This window comes from Piliocolobus tephrosceles, chromosome 21 (assembly GCF_002776525.5).
Source record: "Piliocolobus tephrosceles isolate RC106 chromosome 21, ASM277652v3, whole genome shotgun sequence".
Classification (NCBI taxonomy): Eukaryota; Metazoa; Chordata; class Mammalia; order Primates; family Cercopithecidae; genus Piliocolobus; species Piliocolobus tephrosceles.
This window is the reverse complement of record NC_045454.1, coordinates 39090018-39111512: the sequence shown is the minus strand read 5'-3', so window position 1 is coordinate 39111512 and position 21495 is coordinate 39090018. Positions and strand designations below refer to the sequence as shown.

The following is a 21495-nucleotide window of genomic DNA, read 5'->3' as shown; positions in this document are numbered from 1 at the left end:
AAAAAAAAAAAAAAATTAGCTAGTGTTGGCCGGGCGCAGTGGCTCAAGCCTGTAATCCCAGCACTTTGGGGGACCGAGGCGGGTGGATCACGAGGTCAGGAGTTCGAGACAATCCTGGCTAACACGGTGAAACCCCGTCTCTACTAAAAAAATACAAAAAACTAGCTGGGCGAGGTGGCGGGCACCTGTAGTTCCAGCTACTCGGGAGGCTGAGGCAGGAGAATGGCGTAAACCCGGGAGGCAGAGCTTGTAGTGAGCTGAGATCCGGCCACTACACTCCAGCCTGGGCGACAGAGTGACACTCCGTCTCAAAAAAAAAAAAAAAAAATTAGCTAGTGTTGTGGTGCACGCCTGCAGTCCCAGGTATTTGGGAGGCTGAGGCAAGAGGATCCCTTCAGCTCAGAAATTCAAGGCTGCAGTCGGCTGTGGTCGAGCCAGTGTACTCCAGCCTGGATAACAGTGAGACCTTGTCTCAAAAAAAAAAAAAAAAAAAAAAAAATTAGCAGGGCGCAGTGGCTTACGCCTGTAATCCCAGAATTTTGGGAGGCCAAGGCAGGTGGGTGGGTCATGAGATTAGGAGATTGAGGCCAGCCTGGTCAATATTGTGAAACCCCATCTCTACTAAAAATACAAAAATTAGCTGGGAGTGGTGGTGTGCGCCTGTAGTCCCAGCTGCTTGGGAGGCTGAGACAGGAGAATCGTTTGAACCTGGGAGGCAGAGGTTGCAGTGAGCCAATATCGCACCACTGCACTCCAGCCTGTGCAACAGGCAAGATTTCTTCTAAAAAAAAAAAAATTGTATTAATTTATGTAGAGTGAAGAAAATCAAATTTCCAAGCCAGGAGCGGTGGCTCCTGCCTGTAATCCCAGCACTTTGGGAGGCCAAGACGGGCGGATCACCTGAAGTCAGAAGTTAGAGACCAGCCTGGCCAACATGGTGAAACCCTGTCTCTACTAAAAACACAAAAATTAGCCAGGTGTGGTGGTGGGCACCTGTCATCCCAGCTACTCAAGAGGCTGAGGCACAAAAATTGCTTGAACTTGGGAGGTGGGAAGGTTATAGTGAACTGAGATTGCGCCACTGCACTCCAATCTGTGTGACGAGAGCAAAACTCCATCTTCAAAAAAGAAAAAAAAAGACTAGACTAGAAGCCAGGCTACATCAGGACCATGAGGGACCACCAGGACCACCCACGCTGACCCACCCCACAGTCACACAATTGTTGAAGGGCCCGGTTGGGGTTGGAATCCAGGGCTGCCCCACGGACTTCACACAGCCTCTTCTAGGCACAGGGAGGTTCCAGCACCAGCCTTCCCAATGGTGGAAGAACCCTGTTCAGGAAGCTCCCCACTGCAGTGCTGGCTTCTCTCTGCCCTCATTATCTATTCTCTATCATCAATTTTAATCAGAATAGATGGCTGGGAGGATCGCCTGAGGCCAGGATTTCGAGACCAGCCTAGGCAACAGAGTGAGATCCTGTCTCTACAAAAAAAAATTTTTTAAATCGGCCAGGCGTGGTGGCTCACGTCTATAATCCCAGCACTTTGGGAGGCCAAGGAGGGTGGATCACGAGGTCAGGAGATCGAGAACATCCTGGCCAACATGGTGAAACCCTGTCTCTACTAAAAATACAAAAATTAGCTGAGCAGAGTGGTGCGCTTGTAGTCCCAGCTACTTGGGAGGCTGGGGCAGGAGAATCGCTTGAATCCAGGAGGCGGAGGTTGCAGTGAGCTGAGATTGCGCCACCGCACTTCAGCCTGGCAACAGAGCGAGCCTCAGTCTTAAACAAACAAAAAAATTAGCCAGACATGGTGGTGCACGCCTGTAGTCCCAGCTACTTGCGAGGATCACTTGAGCCTGGGAGTTTGAGGCTGCAGTGAGCTACGATTATACTACTGTGCTTCAGCCTGGAGGACAGAGCAAAACCCTGTCTCAAAAAAAAAAAAAGAATAGACAGAATTTTTTTTTTTTTTTGAAACAGAATCTCGCTGTCTCCCAGGCTTGAGTGCAGTGGCGCAGTCTCTGCTCACTGCAACCTCCACCTCCCAAGTTCAAGCAATTCTCGTGCCTCACCCTCCCAAGTAGCTGGGATTACAGGTGCACAGCAACATGCCCGGCTAATTTTTGTATTTTTAGTAGCGATGGAGTTTCACCATATCGGTTGGGCTGGTTTTGAACTCCCGACCTCAGGTGATCCACCTACTTCGGTCTCCCAAAGTCCTGGGATTACAGGTGTGAGCCACAGCGCCCAGCCAACAATAGACACTTCTGTAGTATTGTTTTAAGAAGTTCATGCCTATCAATGGAGGCCCAGAGAGGCTGAGTAATTTATCTGAGGCTACACAGCATTCAATCCCAGGACATCTGCATATGTGCTCTTCATTGGAGGCCACACAGGCTCCTGCTAACGGTGGCTGGTAACCACTGTCATGGACTTGGCTTCTAGTGCCCACCACCCACCACCCACCACCGCCTGCCTCCTCTGGGGCCCGGGCTGGGGCACTTACCGTGGCTGGCGAGGCACGGGTGGTGTGGGAGTAAGACTGGCTGGCACTGCCCAGCATGTAGCCACCTTGGATCACGTAGGTGCCTGCTCCACTGCCGCCGCCTCCGGTGCTGCCACTGCCACCCCCGCCACCGCCTCCCCCGCCGCCGCCGCCACCACCACTGCCACCACCTCCGCTGCTGTTGCTGGCCCCAGCCCCAGTGCTGGTGGAGCTGGCAACGACCTGGCTGCCGGACACGTACATGGGCATGGAGCCACTGCTGGCCACTGCCTGGGAGGTGGCGGGGGTGCTGACCTGGGCGGCCGTGCCCGCGGCCTCGTAGTAGCTGGTGCTTGCCGTCTGCGTGTACAGCGGCGTCTCGGGGTAGGGGTAGGTGCTGGAACGGCTAGGAAAGAGGCAAAGCCGGGGTAGAGTCAGGGGGATGAGAACTGGGGGACCAAGGTGCATGACTAGGCAGGAAGGGGGGTACCAGGAGGGGACTGGGGAAGCAGAAGCCCCCCTGCAGCAAGGAGCAGATCCTAGCATGCACCTACAATGGACTGGATACCATCCTGAGTGCCTGATGGGCAGTATTTCATATAATCATCAAAGCAGCCAGTCCTCTGGCATTGGAGTCACCTTCCCCACTTCGGAAATTAGGAAATCAAGATAGAAGGGTAAGGGAACTCAGCCGGGCATGGTGGCTCCTGCCTGTAATCCCAGCACTTTGGAAAGCAGAGGCAGGAGGATCGTTGAAACCCAGGAGGATAGTGAAAACCCATCTCTACAAAAAATATAAAGATTAGCCAGGCGTGGTGGTGCACACCTGCAATCCCAGCTACTTGGGAGGCTGAGGCAGGAGGATCCCTTGAGGCCAGGAGTTCAAGGCTATCGGGAGCTATAACCATACTACAACTGCACCAAAGCCTAGGAGACAGTGAGACCCTGGCTTTTTATTTTTGTTATTTTATTTATTTATTTACTTATTGAGACAGAGTCTCTCTCTGTCACTGAGGCTAGAGTGCAGTGGCACAATCTTGGCTCACTGCAACCTCCGCCTCCTGGGTTCAAGTTATCCTCCCGCCTCGGCCTACCGAGGAGCTGGGAATACAGGGGCACACCACCACGCCGGGTTAATTTTCGTATTTTTTTAGTAAATTCGGGGTTTCACCATGTTGGCCAGGCTGGTCTCGAACTCTTGACCTCAAGTGATAAGCCCGCCTCAGTCTCCCACAGTGCTGGAATTATAGGCATGAGCCACATGCCTGTAACCACACCTGGCTGACCCTGTCTTTTAATTAAAAAAAAGAAAAAAAAAACTTAAGGGTTAGGGAACTTGCAATGCTACACACTACACACTTCATTAAAAAAATAAAATTGACAAGTGCTTTGAGTGCCTACGGTGTGCTAGGCACTGTTTTACACACTTTGGACACAGCAATGGACAAGAATGAAAAGCCCCGGCCCCTGCAGGAGCTGACGGTCTAGTTGGGGAGACGGGCAAGAAGCCACGTGCAAAGGTAAATGAGAGATCATAACAGAAGGTGACCAGCCAGTGAGTGAAGCAGGAAGGGGGTGGGGCTAAAGAAGGCGACGCTGTGATTGGAGGAGACCATCAGGAATGCAGATATGTTTCCCCTGAGCCAAGCTACCAATCCCAGGCTGGGAAATCCTCTCTCCTTCAGATATCCCGTGACAGGATGGGCAATGGTGACACAGGCTTGAGGCTGCAAATCGTCACAAGCATAAAAACCACCAGGGGTTCAACCTCAAGGGGCTGTTAAATAAAAGATGATGGAATCTTACGCAGGGGTGAAAGAGAAGGAGGCAGGGCTCGTCGTCCCCGGAAAGAACAAGCTCCAGAACCTACCACAGGGCAGATAAGAGGCAGAGAAGGGTGGGGACCGTGTGACCGAACAATAGGGAAGAATGCATTGCATGTGGTATGCATGTATGTCATCTGTGAGCGTGGAGGGCTCCATCGAGGGGGACAGGCGGGGGGCACCTCTCACCATCTCACTAAACATCATTGGACGTAGTTTTGATCTTCGAACTCTTTCAAAGTACTAGTGATTAAAAACATAGCATTAGGCCAGGTGCAGTGGCTCACACCTGTAATCCCAGCACTTTGGATGAGGCGGGTGACTCACTTGAGGTCAGGAGTTTGAGACCAGCCTGGCCAACATGGTGAAACCATCTCTACTAAAAATACAAAAATGAGGCCGGGCGCGGTGGCTCAAGCCTGTAATCCCAGCACTTTGGGGGGCCAAGGCGGGCGGATCACGAGGTCAGGAGATCGAGACCATCCTGGCTAACACGGTGAAACCCCATCTCTACTAAAAAATACAAAAAACTAGCCGGGCGTGGTGGCAGGCGCCTGTAGTCCCAGCTACTCAGGAGGCTGAGGCAGGAGGATCACTTGAACCCAGGAGGCCGAGGGTGTACTGAGCTGAGATCACACCACTGCATTCCAGCCTGGGTGACAGAGTGAAACTCCACCTCAAAAAAAAAAAAAAAAAAAGAAAAGAAAAAAAAAAGAAAAAGGGGGGCGGGCAGGCGCAGTGGCTCACACCTGTAATCCCAGCACTTTGGGAGGCCAAGGCGGGTGGATCACCTGAGGTCAGAAGTTCGAGACCAGCCTAGCCAACATAATGAAATCCTGTCTTTACTAAAAATACAAAAAAGCCAGGTGTGGTGGTGGACGTCTGTAATCCCAGCTACTCTACTCAGGAGACTGAGGCAGGAGAATCGCTTGAACCCTGAAGGCAGAGGTTGCAGTGAGCCAAGACTGCACCATTGCACTCCAGCTGTGCAACAAGAGAGAAACTCCATCTCAAAAAAAATAAAAATAAACATCCAGAAAGACAGCGTGGTCAGTCAAGAGGTGGCCTGACTCAAACTCTGAAGGTGGCAGGGGAGGGAGCCATGCAGGCCCGAGTGGTTGTGGGTGAACAAAGAGAGGGAGTTGACAGTGGAAGGAGATATGGAAGCATGGTCTTTGTCAGATACCAGGTCCAGCTCTCGATCTTTCTGTCCTGCCCTATGTCTACCACACAAAATGACACCAAGAGCACATGACCTGAGCAAATGCCCCCACTTCTCCAAGGCGGGGGCCACAGCCTGCTCACTCCTGGGCACCCAGCATGCAACGTGTGCTGCAAAAATGTTGCTTCAGTAGATGGTTGCTGAATGACTGAATAAATGAATGTGTGCGGCTCTGGATGTGCCCCAGAACAGGACCAGGGATGGAGGCCCAGAGGCTGTGGCTTTAGTCCGGGTGGGGATAGGGCTGGCAAAGGGTTGGGAACTTGCAGTAATTCACTCAGAAGGAGAGACAGAAGGAGAGGGCAGTTGACAGCAGGAGTGGCCCCCAACAACTTCTTGTAGCAGAAAAATCCGATAACAACGATGAACTAGGTGCAATCACACACACTACGATCACTGAGTGAGGAATTCAGACAGGCAAAGGAGAGACAGCAGAGACGCTACCAGGGATGGCAGCAGGAACCCTCGGACACCAGGCTCCTCTTTGCAATGCCCTGTCTGGCCCCTGCCAGCTTGGCTCAACCACACAGTGAAAAAATTAGCAGCATTGGAAAGAAACGGATGGAACTGTGAGGTAGCCGGAAGCCAGGGACCAAGCCTTACGATTCAGGTGTCTAGACCAGGCCCCTTGGGGTCGGTCAGAGCATCATGACCCTAGGACTAAGCCAATCCATGAGCTAACCAATCCCAGCGTTGTCCCCAGAAGAACACGTGGCAGGGACGAAAAAAATCACGCAAATGCAAAGAAAACCGGGTGAAACCTCTAGAAACTAAACCAACAGTAACTCTAGTACTGCAGCGATTTCTGTGGAGATGGGAGAGGCAAGGTGGCATGGAGGATCTCCAGTGAGGAGCCAGAGCTGGGACTGAAGTGGGGCCAGGATGTGGCACCTGCCTGCCATGGCTCATACATAGTAGTATGAGCTGCACCCAGGGAGGGGAAGAAGTCCCCCACGCATCACTGGGTGGGGACTGATGACATCGTGGCTGCTGCATCTGTACAGGGGTTATTACACAGCAGCTAAGAGGGTGACCAGGATCCACGAGGACATGTGGGAGAAGAGCCAGGAAAGAAAGAAGGTATGGATGGAATGTCCTGCCTCTATTTCTGACCAAAAAAAGGGGGTAAAGGCTGGACACAGTGGCTCATGCCTATAATCCCAGCACTTTGGGAGGCCAAGAGGGGAGGATCACTTGAGTCCAAGAGTTCGAGGAGATGAGCCTGGGCAACATGGCAAAACCCCATCTCTCCAAAAATAAAAAATTTAGCTGAGCATGGTCGTGCACACCTGTAGTCCCAGCTACTAGGGAGGCTGAGGTAAGAGGATTGCTTGAGCCCGTGAACTGCAGTGAGCACTTCTCTCTGGCCTGGGTGACAGAGTGAGACCCTGTCTCAAAAAAAAGAGAAAAAAAGAGGCCACTGTGGTGGCTCATGCCTATAATCCCAGCACTTTGGGAGGTGAGGCGGGTGGATCATGAGGTCAGGAATTCAAGACTAGCCTGACCAACGTGGTGAAACCCCATCTCTACTAACAGTACAAAAATTAGCTGGGTGTGATGGTGTGTGCCTGTAATCCCAGCTACTCGGGAGGCTGAGGCACGAGAATCGCTTGCACCCAGGAGGCGGAGGTTGCAGTGAGCCGAGATCATGCCACTGCACTCCAGCCTGGCGACAAAGTAAGACTCCATCTCAAAAAAAAAAAAAAAAAAAAATGAAAGAAAGAAAAAAATGGGTAGAGGGCTAGAGTTTCTGTTCTTAGAGTATCTCTGGAAGGAAACAAAGAAACCGGTCACAGCATCCCCTATGGGACAGGGTTGAGAGTCAAATTACTTTTTTTTTTTTGAGATGGAGTCTCGCTCTATCGCCCAGGCTGGAGTTGCAGTGGCACGATCTCAGGTCACTGCAACCTCTGCCTCCTGGGTTCAATCAATTCTTCTGCCTCAGCCTACTGAGTAGCTTGAATTAGAGGTGCCTGCCACCACGTCTGGCTAACTTTTGTGTTTTTAGTAGAGACAGGGTTTCACCATGTTGGCCAGGCTAGTCTTGAACTCCTGACCTCAAGTGATCCACCCACTTAGGCCTCCCAAATTGTTGGGATTACAGAGGTGAGCTACCGCGCCTGGTCATTTTTTTTTTTGGTTAAAAACCAGGCTCATTTGACTCCCAAGCCCCAAGCTACGCCAGGGTGCCTTTTCCAACCTTCGAGGGTCCCTCTGCTTCGCCACTTTTCGTGACTGTGGCGGCCCCTGGGGAGTGCCCACCTGTGTGTCTGTCACCTGAGGCCTTGAAGGCCAGATGGCCTGCTAGGGGTGGGACTGGGGCCTGGTGTCCTGGGAGCCTGGGGAGGGTCCAGGGAAGACCCGACTCCCTCACCCACCCCTCTCCCTTCACTTACATGGCACTGGCCGTATAGCTGGCATCGCCGCCCTCCACATACTGCACCTGGCTGGAGTACACGTGTGGGACGGGCACCTGCTGGAGCTGCTGCACCTGGGGCAGAGGAAGGGCACGTGGAGGGTCAGGCGTGGGCCAGCTCCTACAGTTCTGCCTCTAAAGGGCTGGTGTCCACCCAGGCTATCCCTGACGCCCAGCTCCCGGACCCCAAGGGTGGCTTCCGGACTCGCAACAAAACACCCTGGAGGAGGCCAGGGCTGGGGATCAGGAAGAGCTGTGTCACGAGGAGAAGCCGGGACTCTCGGCTTCGACTGGGGACAGCAAGGGTTGGGCCTGACGGGCAGAGGAGGGGACCCGAAACGGGTCCTGCAGTGGGCGTGAAGGTTGGATCCCAGGCACCTGGGCAAGACTATCGCTGGAGCCAGAGCCTGGAGCTACAGAAAGGGCCTCAGGGGCGGGGCCTGGAAACAGGGCACAGGATGTGAGGGGCGGAGCCTGGGGCCCCGGTTGGTGGGACAGAACCTGGAATCACTGACAGGGCCTTAGGGGCGGGGCCTGAGTCCCCCAACCTCCATCCCCCCACCCTTGTCTGCAGGGGCGGAGCTGGGACCTGGACTGGGCTTGGGTGGGGAGTCAGAGGCGGGTCCCCAGACCGACCCGTCGGGCGGAGGTGGGGTCTACAGGGCTTGCGGGGCCTGGTGGGCGGCCCAGACCGGGCGCCCCCGCCCCCGCCCGCCCGCTGCCCCCCGCCCGTGCGTCCGCCACCTACTTTGAGGGCCGTGGCGGCCGTGCCGAACACTAGCACCTGGGGGATTCTCTGGATCCTGACCCTCTGGTCGGGGCTGGCTCGGGCCGGGAGCCGGGGCAGTGGCTCGAAGACCACTTTCTGCTGCGGCAGGAGCAGGTGTGGGGGCAGCACGCCCACCAGCTCCACCCACTGCTCGGCGCCCGGCTCGTAATGGGGCGGCGGCGGCTCGGGGCTGCCTAGCTGCGGGGCCTCGCCGCTGCACGCGGGCGGCCGGGGCGGCGGCTCCGGCGGCGGCGTGGGCCGGGGATCTCGCTGCTCTGCCTTCCTAGCGGGAAACTGACTGTCTGAGCTCTGGAGGACAAACAGAGACACTGGGGGGTCAACGGGGGCGGCCGCGGGTGGGGCTCCAGGCCTCCACCCACCGGGTTGCTGAGCGCGCACGCAGCCACCCGAGGGAAGATCCCCGCCGCCCGGGGTCTCGAAGAGGGGTTAGAACTGACCCAGGGCCACGCAAGAAAGAAGCGGGATTTGAATCCAGATCTCTCTTAGCAAAACCTGGACCCTGAGCTGCCAGGGGGCCAGGAAAGAGGAAGGATCTAGGGCAGGGTCTGCAGCTCACTGAGGCTTCCCTCCCTGCGGCCTCAGGGGCCTGCACTCCCCAGCCCCAGCCCGGGACCAGCCCCTTTGCCCCTGGGGTAGGAGGGGGAGACACACACCTCTTGAGCCACGTGGACTGGCTGGAGGCCCTGCACGGTCAGCGGCTGCACCGGGCCGGCTTTGGGAGCTTGTGGAGTGGCCTGGACCACAGACCTCTGGGAGGGGAAAGGCAACGTTAAGATGACGATGGCAACGATGGCCGTCAACCCACCCAGCCCCTGCACGGGCGAGCTTCTGTAAAGCTCACAGCACACCGTAAGCAAGAGGCCGCCGTTTTCCAGCCAAGCAAGCAGGGTGCTGGATCCATTACTAATGGGCACCTACTCACAGGAGCAAAGTGAGGCTCCCAGGAAGCGACAGGGCTGAGTTGAACCTGGGACTAACTGCGGGGTCTCTGCTCTCCGCCCCCTCTCCCTACAGGCCCCTGAAGCTGTGCCAAGAACCCACAGGCAAGGCCTTGGGTTATCTTTCGTCCCCACCCCGCCCCCCATGTCAACTGTCTGCCCTGTTCTGTGCTGTGGTGGGGATGCGGGGATTATCCTAGGGGTGCAGAGCCAGGGATGGAGGCTGGCGGAAGAGGGTGCTGAGTGGAGAAGCTGGGGCCTGGACCCAGGTCTGGAGGTTTGGGGGGCTCTAGCGCCGGGCAGGGGAGTATCTGTGAATTCTCTGGGACACGGTTTCTGTTTACATTTGGGAAAGGGTCTATGGATTTCATCTGTTTTCAAGGGGCTGGGAACCCCTCAACTTCGTTGGTAACAACCAGGTGGCACACAGTCCCAGTGTCTTAGCCTGCGCCAGCTCAGGGCTCTGCCTCCTTGCAGAGGCTGGGTGTGGATTTGGGCGCTGGGTCCCCTCCCTGAAACCCTGCCCAGAAGGAGCCAGGATGTGGCCTCGGGGCTTCCTTCAGGCAAATGGGCCCAAAGAGGCTCAGGTGGTTTCTCCAAGTGGTTCCCCTGGCACACTATGCCCCAGTCTCCTTCCAGGAGGTCCAATTTCCTCCTCCCCACGGCTCCCCCATCCTCCAGCCCCAGGATGCTGAGGCTGGAAACAGGGAGAGATGCTTATTAAAGGCCAGGGTGGCAGGCCGGGGCTGGACCCACATGGGCTGGGCTCTAATAGGCCAGAGGCACAGCCATGAGGGGCTGCAGAGGCTGCCTGGCCGGTACCCCTGGCCCGAGCCACTGCCCGCCTTGGCCTGGCACCTCTTGGGTGACGGGGACACTCTGCTGGACGCCGTGGACCTGCAGCTGCTGTGGCACTGTGCCCGTGGGGGCCCCAGCCGTCTTGCTGGAAGAGCTGTTGGCCTGCACTGGCGACTGCTGTAAGGGAAGGAGACACAGGAGTGCCACTGGGGTGGGTTCGCATCCTCTCTGGGGTGGGCTCACACTCCCTCTGGGACACCCGGGCCCTCACATGCACCCTTCTCAGGAGAGCTGTCTGGGGAGGGTGGCAGCCTGTGGGGACCTATCCCAACCACCCAGGCTGCTGACTGTGTCCCATGCATCCAAATGCCTACTCCCTGCAATGGCCCCAGTCAACTCCTGGCAACGATGGGGGTTTAACCCTCCCCAGCAAGGTTGGTTGATGGTGGGTGGTGCCTCCGGCACCCCTGACGCTCTCCAGGGGCTGATCCTCAAAGGTTATAGCAATGACAGCAGCCTCTGGTGTGATATTGGGCCAACTCCCACCAGACACTGCACTGAGTGCTTTGAATGTACTCATTGGAATCTCATGGCACTCCCACTTTCCAATGGAGGGGCAGAGGGGAAGGGACAAGCCCCAGGTCACACGGCTGTAGGCAGTGAGGCACAGGGCTGAGCCCAGGCAGGCTGGCCATGGAGCCCTGTGTCTGCTCTGAGACCCGCTGTGCCTCAGGCTGTAATGCCCACCGCAAGCTGAGGGGTGGTTGATACCATCAGTTGTTTGACACAGAGAAAACTGGGGGCTCAGAAGGCTCAAAGGGGCTGGGCGTGGTGGCTCACGCCTGTAATCCCAGCACTTTGGAGGCCGAGGTAGGCAGATCACCTGAGGTCAGGAGTTCAAGATTAGCCTGGCCAACACCCCATCTCTACTAAAAATACAAAGATTAGCCGGGCATGGTGGAGCACGCCTGTAATCCCAGCTACTCAGGAGGCTGAGGCAGGAGAATCGCTTGAACCCGGGAGCTGGAGGTTGCAGTGAGCTGAGATTGAGCCACTGTACTCCAGAATGGGGGACAGAACGAGATTCTGTCTCAAAAACCAAACAAAGCTCAGACGCCTGCCCAGAGTCCCACATGAGAAAGCGGCCGGGCCAGTCATCTGACCCTGAGCTCCTGATGCAGACAGCATCCACAGCCTGGCTTCAACACCCTCACTGGTGGTGGGGTCCCCAGAATCTACCCTGTGGTCCGAGGCTTCCTGGAAGAGACTGTCCCACCCTCTGGAGGGAAGAGGAACCCGCTTTGTTTCTCGAATGCAGTTCCCTGAGCTCGAGCTGCCAGGGCCATCTCAACCTAGGAAATCACCTGGGGGCGGGTGCTCCCAGAGCAGAGCTCCACGGCCGCTTAGCTCAGAGCTGGCAGATCCAGGAATTGGGCAGCTAAGCCACCCTACCTGGGGTCAAGAAGGGCGTCGCACTGGGAGTGAAGAGGGAAGCAGGACTTTGGAGGAGTAAGTAGGCTTGGCGGGGGGGCAGGGAGCCCCAAATATACTATAGGGATACATTGCTGACCTGGGGAGACATCGGGGGGAGGGCGGCCGACAGGACTACCACTTACCTCTGGGGGTGAGTGCACCTGCTGGGTACCGTGGACCGTCAGGGAGACCTGGCCACCTTTGCTGCCTGGGGCTGCGCTCTGCACCACCAGACGCTGCGTGGTAAGAGCCTGGAGCCAGGGAGGGAGAGGGAAGGCAGATCACTGATGACAGCACCGAGCATCTGCGCAGTGCCAGGCGACATTCTAAGTGCTTCACTCCTGTTAGCTCACAGAATCGCCCTGACAGCCCTGATGAAGCTCAGCTACTGCCCCCGCTTCGCAGAGGGTGACACCAAGGCTCAGGACGGCAAAGGCGCTTATCTGAGGTCCTAGAGCCAGGAAGTGGCAGAGCCGGAGTTATTGTCAGGCCATGTGGAATGTGCTGTCATCCTTAAAACCCAGCAGTACTAGGCTGGGTGTGGTGGCTCACACCTGTAATCCCAGCACTTTGGGAGGCCGAGGCAGGCAGATCACCTGAGATCAGGAGTTCGAGACCAGCCTGACCAACACGGTGAAATCTCGTTTCTACTAATAATACAAAAATTAGTGGGGCATGGAGATGCATGCCTGTAGTCCCAGCTACTCAGGAGGCTAAGGCACGAGAATTGCTTGAACCTGGGAGGCGGAGGTTGCCGCGAGCCGAGACTGAGCCATTGCAAAACCCAACAGTACTATGTCCAGTTCTGTGCTGATCAGTCGGAAACGGGTGAGCCTGGCACCTCATGTGCAGCCTTCTGGGGCACAGACCACCCTGTGCTGGCTATGGACTCCTGACTCGAAACCTGGCCTTGGGTTCTCTGCTTCAGGACACCAGGCTGGACCCATAAATCATCTTCCCAACTATACATCCTATTCTCTCTGCTGAGGTGGCTCCTGCAGCTCCTCTGTCCCTGATGACCCCTGCCTGATAGTCTCACCCTGGGGTGGTGACTGCCCAGAGCCAGGAGGGAGGGCAGCCCCTGGATGGGGCATCTTCCTCCGATCCTGGTGAGGACAGATCCCGGTTTGCCACAGGGGGTTGGTCCTCCACCCTGAGGAAGCCTTCCAGGGTGGGGGCCAGGTACACCAGCCTTACCTGCTGGGGCACTTGGATGTTGGTCAGCTGGAGGGGCGACACGTGGCCCGGCTTGGCCTGCACACTCGTCTGGACCAGCAGCCGCTGTGGAGACAAGGCAGGAGGAGCTGAGCTGCCGCTTCCCCCAGGGAGGCCTGGTGCGGTTGGGTGGCCGGGCGGCTGCTGTGCACATCTTGATAAGAACAGGTGAGCAGATGGCTCCAGCAGGAAGCAGGGAGGGGAGGCGAGGCCCCCAAGGCCGCAACCTGCACTGCCCCCCTCACAGGCCCTCCCCCGCCCCCTGGGAGGGCCACATCCTACCTGCTGGGTGCCCTGCACCTGCTGAACCACCTGAGTAGGAACACCGGTCTGGCTGGCGGTGGAGCCAGGGCTGGCCTCCGACACCGTCTCGCTGGCCCGCATGGCACCTTCTGTGGGGAGGGGCCACCAGGTCAGCTCTTCCTGCTGTCCCCGCCCCCAGCCTAAGCCTGAGCCCACCTGGAGGGGAAGATGCAGCCTGAAGCCAACCCCCAGCAAGGTCAGGCCCCTCCAAGTCCTGCTTACCCCCAGCCAGCCCTGACTGCACCCATCAGGGGCCCACGCGGCAGAGTGGGCTGGAGCCTGCAGGACCCAGGATCCTTAATACCTGGAAGCAGCCCTCATCAGCTTTCCTCATCCTGAAGCCAGACCAGATAGGGTGACTGAAGAGCTATGATGCTCAAGACCCAGAAGGCTGGACCCTTCCCAGCAGACAGGACTTGTGGACAGGCAGGGAACTCACTGTCCACTCCAGGATCCTGGCAGTGCTAGAAGGACCGAGGCGCTGGGGCCACATTCTCTGGGGTGACCCCTGGCTTCCCAGGAGTGGAAGCTGCTCGGAGGAGTGGTCCCTGGAAGGTCTTGCTAGCCTGTGGCCAAGTCCTCCCTCCCTGACCCTCTGTCCTCAGTGGGGTGGGGACCACAAGGGGCTTGGAGTGGGGGAGGCAGGTACTCACGCTGACAGGCAGCTGAGAAGAGGCAATCATAGAACATGGCGCTCATCCCCCACCGCCCCACCCGCCCCCTGTCCGTCTGTCCATCCAGGGGGGCCTGCCTGGTCCTCTTTGCTCCTTGCCCGCCTCTATAGAACAGCAGGGTGTGCAGGTGGCTTTATACCCGCAACCTTGGGGCGCTAATCCCCCCGGTGGCTGCGGAGAGCCTGCCTGCCCTCTTGGGAAAACAGTCCCCTCCCCAGCAGAACAGGGCCTTCGCGGGGCTGGGGCAGCGCTGCGGGCTGAGGAGGGAGGTTGGTACCCGGAGACGCTATCGGGCAGGCACAGGTCAAATTTCATGCACATCTTGCTAAGTGATTAGCAGCGGTGCTGGGGGTAGAGGCAAGCGTCCCCAAGAGGCGCTGGCTAGAAGACCCTCACCCCAGCTGGGACGCCACCCATCCCATCCCCTCCATGTGACCTGGTTTACCCCCAGCAGCTCCAGAGGCCGAGGTGGGGTTGGGGGTGGACATGTACCTGCCCTTCCTCCACTGCCAAGGAGCCAAGGTCCCAGGCCCATTTTTCTTGTGGATTTAGAGGGGTTTATCCAACCCCCGGCAGGACTGAAGGGCCACGGGCAAGGAGTTAAACTCACTGCAGACGCTAGTGTTGCTTCTGGCACACCAGGTGTTATGTTAGACTCTGGACAGCCAGAGACAGTAAGAGTTTTTTGTTTTTTGAGACAGGGTTTCGCTCTGTCACCCAGGCTGGAGTGCAGTAGCATGATCTTGGCTCACTGCAACCTCTGTCCCCTGGGGTTCAAGCAATTATCCTGCCTCAGCCTCCCAAATAGCTGGGACTACAGGTATGCACCACCATGTCCGGCTAATTTTTGTATTTTTAGTAGAGATGGGGGGTCTCACTATATTGCCCAGGCTGGTCTCGAACTCTCGGACTCAAGCATGTCTACCTGCTTCTGTCTCCCGAAGTGCTGGAATTATAGGCGTGAGCAACTGTGCCCGGCTGACGTTAAGAGCTCTCTTTTTTTTTTTGAGACAGGGTCTCACAGTCGCCCAGGCTGGAGTGCAGTGGTGCAATCTCGGCTCACTGAAATCTCCGCCTCCCGGTTCAAGTGATTCTCCTGCCTCAGCCCACTGAGTAGCTAGGACTACAGGCACCCGCCACCACGCCCAGCTAATTTTTGTGGTTTTAGTAGAGACGGGGTTTTGCCATGTTGGCCAGGCTGCTCTTGAACTCCTGGCTTCAAGTGATCCGCCCACCTCGGTCTTTCAAAGTGCTGGGATTACAGGCGTGAGCAACTGCGCCCAGCTGACGGTAAGAGCTTTTATTACCCATTTTCAGACAAGGCAACAGAGACCAGAAGCAAGGACGTGATCTGTCCAAGGTCAAATGCACCATCCACCGTGCAGGCCATGACACAGGTTCCCCTCTGGGCCCACACAAACCTCATACCACACATGGAACCTGGAGTCACTGGTTCTGCCTGGGTTGAGCCCCAAGGGCAGGGATGTGTGGACTTCGGTATATGGGCACAGGAAGGAAAGTAAGCTGGGGGTCTAAGGGGACCCAGGTATCCAGACTTGGTCTCGGGTGTCCAGGCAGGGCACAGGAATGAGAGGGGCCTGGACAGGACAGGAGGGTTGCCCAGGGCAGATGCAAAGGCCAAGTCAAGGACAGAGGGCATGGGTGTGTGTTGGGGGCGGGGGTTGCAAGATGTGGGAGGAGGTGTCGGGGGAGGCCTCTGCGTGGCCACATGTGGGCTGTGGGGCATTTGGTGAATCCCAGGCCTGCCTGACCAGCTGTCCGTGCAGACAATTCCACAGGCCCCTATGTTTTGCTGAATCTTCCCTGGTATCCTTAGGCTTCCCTGGGCCATAAGGGAGGAGGCCCTCACTGAGAGGGCCCCTCCTGAGAGAAACCCGAGACAGCCCCAAGTCACGTGTCTGGCCCTGCACACCTGGGTCCGTGGGGCCCAAGGACTCAGGCCCAGCCTAAGGGATAGTGTCTCACCCAGGAAGCTCAAGGTGGGCAGGGAGTGGTGGGCTGGCCCCCACCACCTCCAGGGCTCAGGGACTGGTCCCTGAGCAGGACCCACAGCAGGAGGAGGCCTGGGGACCTGCTGGGACCAGGTGGCTATCTCCAGGAAGCAGCCTTGCCTGTCTCCTGCCTCTGGGGTAGCCCTCAAGGCTGGGACCCCGTGCCTGCCAGCCCAGGAGGGCACCAGGGGATGCGCCACGAGGCTGAACAGGTGAGCCTGAGCGACTCGTGCGGATGAGGGCTTCCTGTGCAGCTGTCCCTGTCTGCCTGCGGCCGGGGCAGGGCCCCTCCACTGCTGGGTCTGGCCCTCTCTGTGTTTCAGGGAAGGGAAGCCAGGAGGGGAAGTGGGGGGTGGCACTGAGTCTGCGAGCGAGCGTCTGCATCTATCTGCCGGAGATCGCCACTCTGGGCACGTGCAGGAGGCCAAGGAGGCCCCCACTGTCTCAGGAAACGGCGGCCGATTTCCTGTCCCTGAATCTGACACATCAACGTCTCTGAGCAGTGGAATGACTCTGACAAGTGGGCACCCGTCCTCCCCGAGCCCCGCACTTGCCCATCTAGACCTACTCAAACCTTAAATGAGCTACTTGGGGGAGCCCAGGGGAGGCCCGAGAGGCTGGGCTCCTGGCATCCACCGTGGGGGCCTGGCCCCCTTCCCCATGGACAAATGAAGCCACCTGATTCTCTGCCTCCTGCCCCAGGGGCTCCTGGAGGGGCCCCTGCTGCCCCCAGTGTCCTCTGTCCTGTGTCTGCTCCAACCTCAGTTTCCCCATCTGTGCTTGAGAACGCTGACAAACACCCTCCACTTCCCTGTCTGGACACAACTCTTCTTGGACCCACCAAACCCCAAGTGAGAGAGAAGCGGGGAAGAAGGGCTGGACTCGGCCCCTCCTTCAGGGCGCCCCGTTCCCTGTAGGCCAGCTCAGTTTCACCTTCCCCGGAGTGGCTGCCAGAGCCCACAGCACGCTCCTTCCGCCTTGGGTTCTGGGAGAGTCTGATGGCCTCTGAGAACAGGGATTTATGGATCTAGTATTGTTCCTGACCAGGGAAACTTGATCTTCCTTCCTACCACCTCCAAAGTCACCTTTAGGCAGGGCAGGCGTGGACTGGGGCTGGGTGAGCTGTGTCTGGTGTTGGTGTCGGCTGGCGTCCAGCCCCAGGCTCCAAGACTGGGTCCAGGCCCCTCCCTTCCTCTTCCCTGCCGACTCCCTGGGTCTCTGGTCAGCTCCGATTGCTCCTGGCTTGGGAGAAGTCCCAGGTGCCTTATGGCAGCCTTCACTGGTGTCAGTTACTCCCGCTTCCCCGGCGCTCACGTGGCCCCGGCCACCCTTAGATGAGGAGGGACGCTAACCTGGCAGAGGGTCAGGGAGGAAGGCTGGGGAGTTACTGCAAGGGGTGGGGGAGGGGACAGCTGGCAGGGCACAAGCCAACCTCCTCTTCCTCAGAACAAATCCAGGAAGCACTGCCCAGTGACCCTTCTGGGGACAGGCTGGCAACTGCCAGAATGTGGATGGCAGGGAAATGAAATTCCCTGGGACCACTGTGAAAGGCGACTAAGCCACCGCCTGACCAAGTGAGCCCCAGAGAGTTCTGGGGACAGCAGGGTTGCTGCAGCCTGCCCTCCTGGGTACAGAGTACCCTCCTGGGAGCACTACCAAGATGGGGGAGACAGGTCACCTCCCCGTGCCCCACAGCTACTTAGAGTCCTGCCTGGCTCTGTCTGACCCAAAGACCATGCCTTGCTCTTGACTTCTTGCTCTTCTTCGTGCAATGGTGCGATCTCAGCTCGCTGCAACCTCCACCTCCCAGGTTCAAGCGATTCTCCTGCCTCAGCCTCCCCAGTAGCTGGTACTACAAGCACACGCCAACACGCCTGGCTAATTTTTGTATTTTTATTAGAGACGGGGTTTTGCCATGTTGGCCAGACTGGTCTTGAACTCCTGACCTCAGGTGATTTGCCTGCCTCAGCTTCCCAAAGTGCGGGGACTTGGTCTTGACTTTGAAGCACCAGGGCCTCCCTGGGGGAGTGCGGGAAGAGCTGGAGAAGCCAAGGCCAAGAGTGGAAGGACTTGGGGAGTGGTGGAGCCTGGAGCTGTGTGCCCACTCCAGACCCTGGCTCTAGGGAGCCTGGACCCTGAAGCAGGTAAGACCCACACCTAGGGCGTAGATCAGGACCCATCAGACACTCTGGGGGCCAAGCGGAGTCATCCACTGGTGACATGCGAGGCCTCTTACAAACAGTCAGCCATGCGGGAGCTGACAGGACATGCTGGCTGTGCTAGGTGCTCCTCTAGGCTGTTCTGGGTCAGGCTGGTGCTCCTCAGTCATTCCACAGAGACTGAGCACTGACAGAGCCCTGCCTGCAGGTGGGCACCCCCACCCTCCCATTATCATAACTCCAAGTGATGATAAGTGTTAAGAAGACCAGCGGGCCGCAGTGGCTCATGCCTGTAATCCCAGCACTTTGGGAGGCCAAGGCAGGCAGATTACTTGAGGTAGGGAGTTCGAGACCAGCCTGGCCAACATGGCAAAATGCCATCTCTACCAAAAAATACAAAAATTAGCCTGGCGTGGTGGTGTCCCCTGTAATCCCAGCTACTCAGGAGGCTGAGGCAGAAGAATCGCTTGAACCCGGGAGGCGGAGGTTGCAGTGAACCGAGATTGCACCACTGCATCCAGCCTGGGTGACACAGTGAGACTGTCTCAAAAACAAACAAACAAGAAGACAGAGAGTGAGCAGTGGGGGCAGGGGCAGGGAGGTGTGGGAGTCAGAAGGGTGGTGTCTGAGCAGAGACCTGAGGGAGACAAGAGGCAAGCTCCCAGGGGGTCTGGGGCAGGGAGTGCTCCTGGCAGAGGGTACCGAGAGTGCAAAAGTCAGGAGGCAGGACTGAGCCTGGCGGATTTGTGGAGCTGTAGGAAGGCCAGAGGGGCTGGACTAGGTATGTGAGGGGATGAGTGGAAGTGTGCAAGGCTGCGAGGCTGGCAGGAAGGGGCTTGGCATTTGCTAATAGGGGCACAGGGTGTGTGGAGCGTTTGTTTTTTTTTTTTTTTTTGAGACGGAGTTTCACTCTTGTTGCCCAGGCTGGAGTGCAATGGCACAATCTTGGCTCACTGCAACCTCCACCTCCCAGGTTCAAGCGGTTCTCCTGCCTCGACCTCCCAAGTAGCTGGGATTACGGTGCCCGCCACCATGCCCAGCTTATATATATACACACACACACACACACACATATATATATATATATATAGAGAGAGAGAGAGAGTGTGTGTGTGTGTGTGTGTGTGTGTAGCTTTTAAAGCTCTTTTTTGTCAGGTATCAGGGGAAGGAGCCTGCTCCCCTAGAGTGAGAAAGCCTAGCCTGGGGTGTCTCAAAGAGGGCCCATGGAACCACCTGGCTTGGAGCCATCAGGGTTGAGCTAGGATGTGACGGGACCTAATGGGCAGTTGTGAACCAACTCCCTCTGACTGCTGGGAGGGGTCAGACTGTGAGGGCAGAAGCTGGACCAGGATTGGGGTCGTAGAAGTGGAAGAGGCGGGTAGGTTCTGGAAGAGTTTAGGAGGTAGAGCCAAGAGGTCTTACTCAAGGAGGAGGAGGACAGAAACAAGACTGACAGTGGGCCTGGGAGGATGAGAAAGTCTTGAAGGAGAAAAGATTTGAAGAGGGAAAAATGCAGAATTCAATTTGGCTGCACTGTCCTGCAGCGAGTTCAACACCAAGTGGATGAGTTAAGAGTGGCTGGATGTGGGGTCCGGGTTGCAGCCCAGGCTGGAGACCTCGATGTGGGCATTGAGAGCTGGGACACAGGATGAGGCCATTGTGAAAGGAGAACTACAGGAGATAAGAGAGGTTCCCAGGCCTGAGTCTGGGGCTCCCCCTCCTTTGCCGACAAGGTCAGGGAGATGAGGAGAAGCAGCAGAGGGGACCACGGAGGGGCTGCAGGGGGATGGGCGGAGACCAGGGCAGAGGGCTCCTGGAGGCCTCACAGGAGGGGATCTTTGGGAAAAAGGGGGCCAGCTGCAGGGGGTCCAGGAGCTGGAGGTTCCTGGATAAAATGGGGGCTTGGCTGGGCGCAGTGGCTCACACTTGTAATTTCGGCACTTTGGGAGGCTGAAGTGGGAGGATTGTTTGAGGCCAGGAGTTCAAGACCAGCCTGGGCAACCTAGTGAAACTGTCGCTACAAAAAAATTAAAAGATTAGGCTGGGCGTGGTGGCTCACGTCTGTAATCCCAGCACTTTGGGAGGCCTAGGCGGGCGGATCACGACGTCAGGAGATCGAGACCATCCTGGCTAACACAGTGAAACCCCGTCTCTGCTAAAAATAAAAAAATTAGCTGGGCATGGTGGCGGGCGCCTGTAGTCCCAGCTACTTGGGAGGCTGAGGCAGGAGAATGGCGTGAACCCAGGAGGCAGAGCTTGCAGTGAGCCGAGATTGCGCCACTGTACTCCAGCCTGGGTGACAGAGCGAGACTTTGTTTCAAAAAAAAAAAAAAAATTAGCTGGGCGTGGTGGCACATCCCTATAGTCCCAGCTACTTGGGAGGCTAAGGTGAGAGTATCCAGGAGTTGGAGGTTACAGTGAGCCATGATTGCACCATTGCACTCCAGCCTGGGCGACAGAACAAGACCCTGTCTCAAAAAATAAATACATAAAAAATAAACAAAATGGGTGCTCTTCCACCTTGATGGGTGGATGGGAAGATCTGCAAGAGGGGGATTAAGTCATGCAGAAGGGACTAGAAGGAGCAATGGCAGAAGCGTGTCCTGGATATGGGCGATGCTGCTTAATCCAAGGAGAAGGCAGAGGTGGTGGGTGCAGATGCACCCAAGGAGTTGGGCGGGAGAAGGGGTCCCTGTGGTTGCCTGATGGTACTCTGTCCCCAGTAAGGTTGCCTGCAGGGTCAGGAACCAGGAGCATAGTATGAGACAGAGATGATGGAGGTGAAGGTGGGGTAGAGGGAGAATGGGTTTCTTGGAGAATGAAGTTCACTGTTAAAGAAACGTTGCAAGATTTCTGAGCAGTGCTGAGAACACACCAGAGGCTCACCAGTCCGCAGCCCGACCTCAACCAGGGCAGGGCTGTGTCTACACAGGCAGGAGGGCACTAAGTGTGGCGCTCATGGGGACATCTCCACTCCGTCCATACAGTAAAGAATCACTGCCGTGAGTCCCTGCATGTCCCCATCCCAAACCTCTCCCAGAGACCCTGGACCTCCCATGTAGACACTGCCAGAAGCCTCTGGGACACTGCCCAGGGTCCCAGCCCCATCTGCTCTGTTCCACGACGGGGCCAATTGCTACACTTTTCGTTATATATATATTTTTTTGACAAGGATTCTTGCTCTG

The 21495-nt window shown here is 57.0% G+C and overlaps 1 protein-coding gene across 4 annotated transcripts in view; it reads right to left on the bottom strand.

Moving 5' to 3' along the window:
- RFX1 (regulatory factor X1) overlaps positions 1–21495 on the bottom strand; it is a 47498-nt gene that overhangs the window by 10383 nt on the left and 15620 nt on the right. Inside the window, exons 3-10 of one of the 4 annotated variants that reach the window (XM_023188626.3) lie at positions 13445–13554; positions 13145–13228; positions 12091–12198; positions 10535–10651; positions 9392–9487; positions 8697–9026; positions 7929–8023; positions 2509–2893 (exon numbers count right to left, since the gene is read on the bottom strand). In XM_023188626.3, coding sequence (XP_023044394.1) covers positions 2509–2893; positions 7929–8023; positions 8697–9026; positions 9392–9487; positions 10535–10651; positions 12091–12198; positions 13145–13228; positions 13445–13554 — 1325 coding nt within the window. The remainder of the gene's footprint in view (positions 1–2508; positions 2894–7928; positions 8024–8696; positions 9027–9391; positions 9488–10534; positions 10652–12090; positions 12199–13144; positions 13229–13444; positions 13555–21495) is intronic. The other 3 variants (XM_023188627.3, XM_023188628.3, XM_023188629.3) reach the window with 3 other exon arrangements.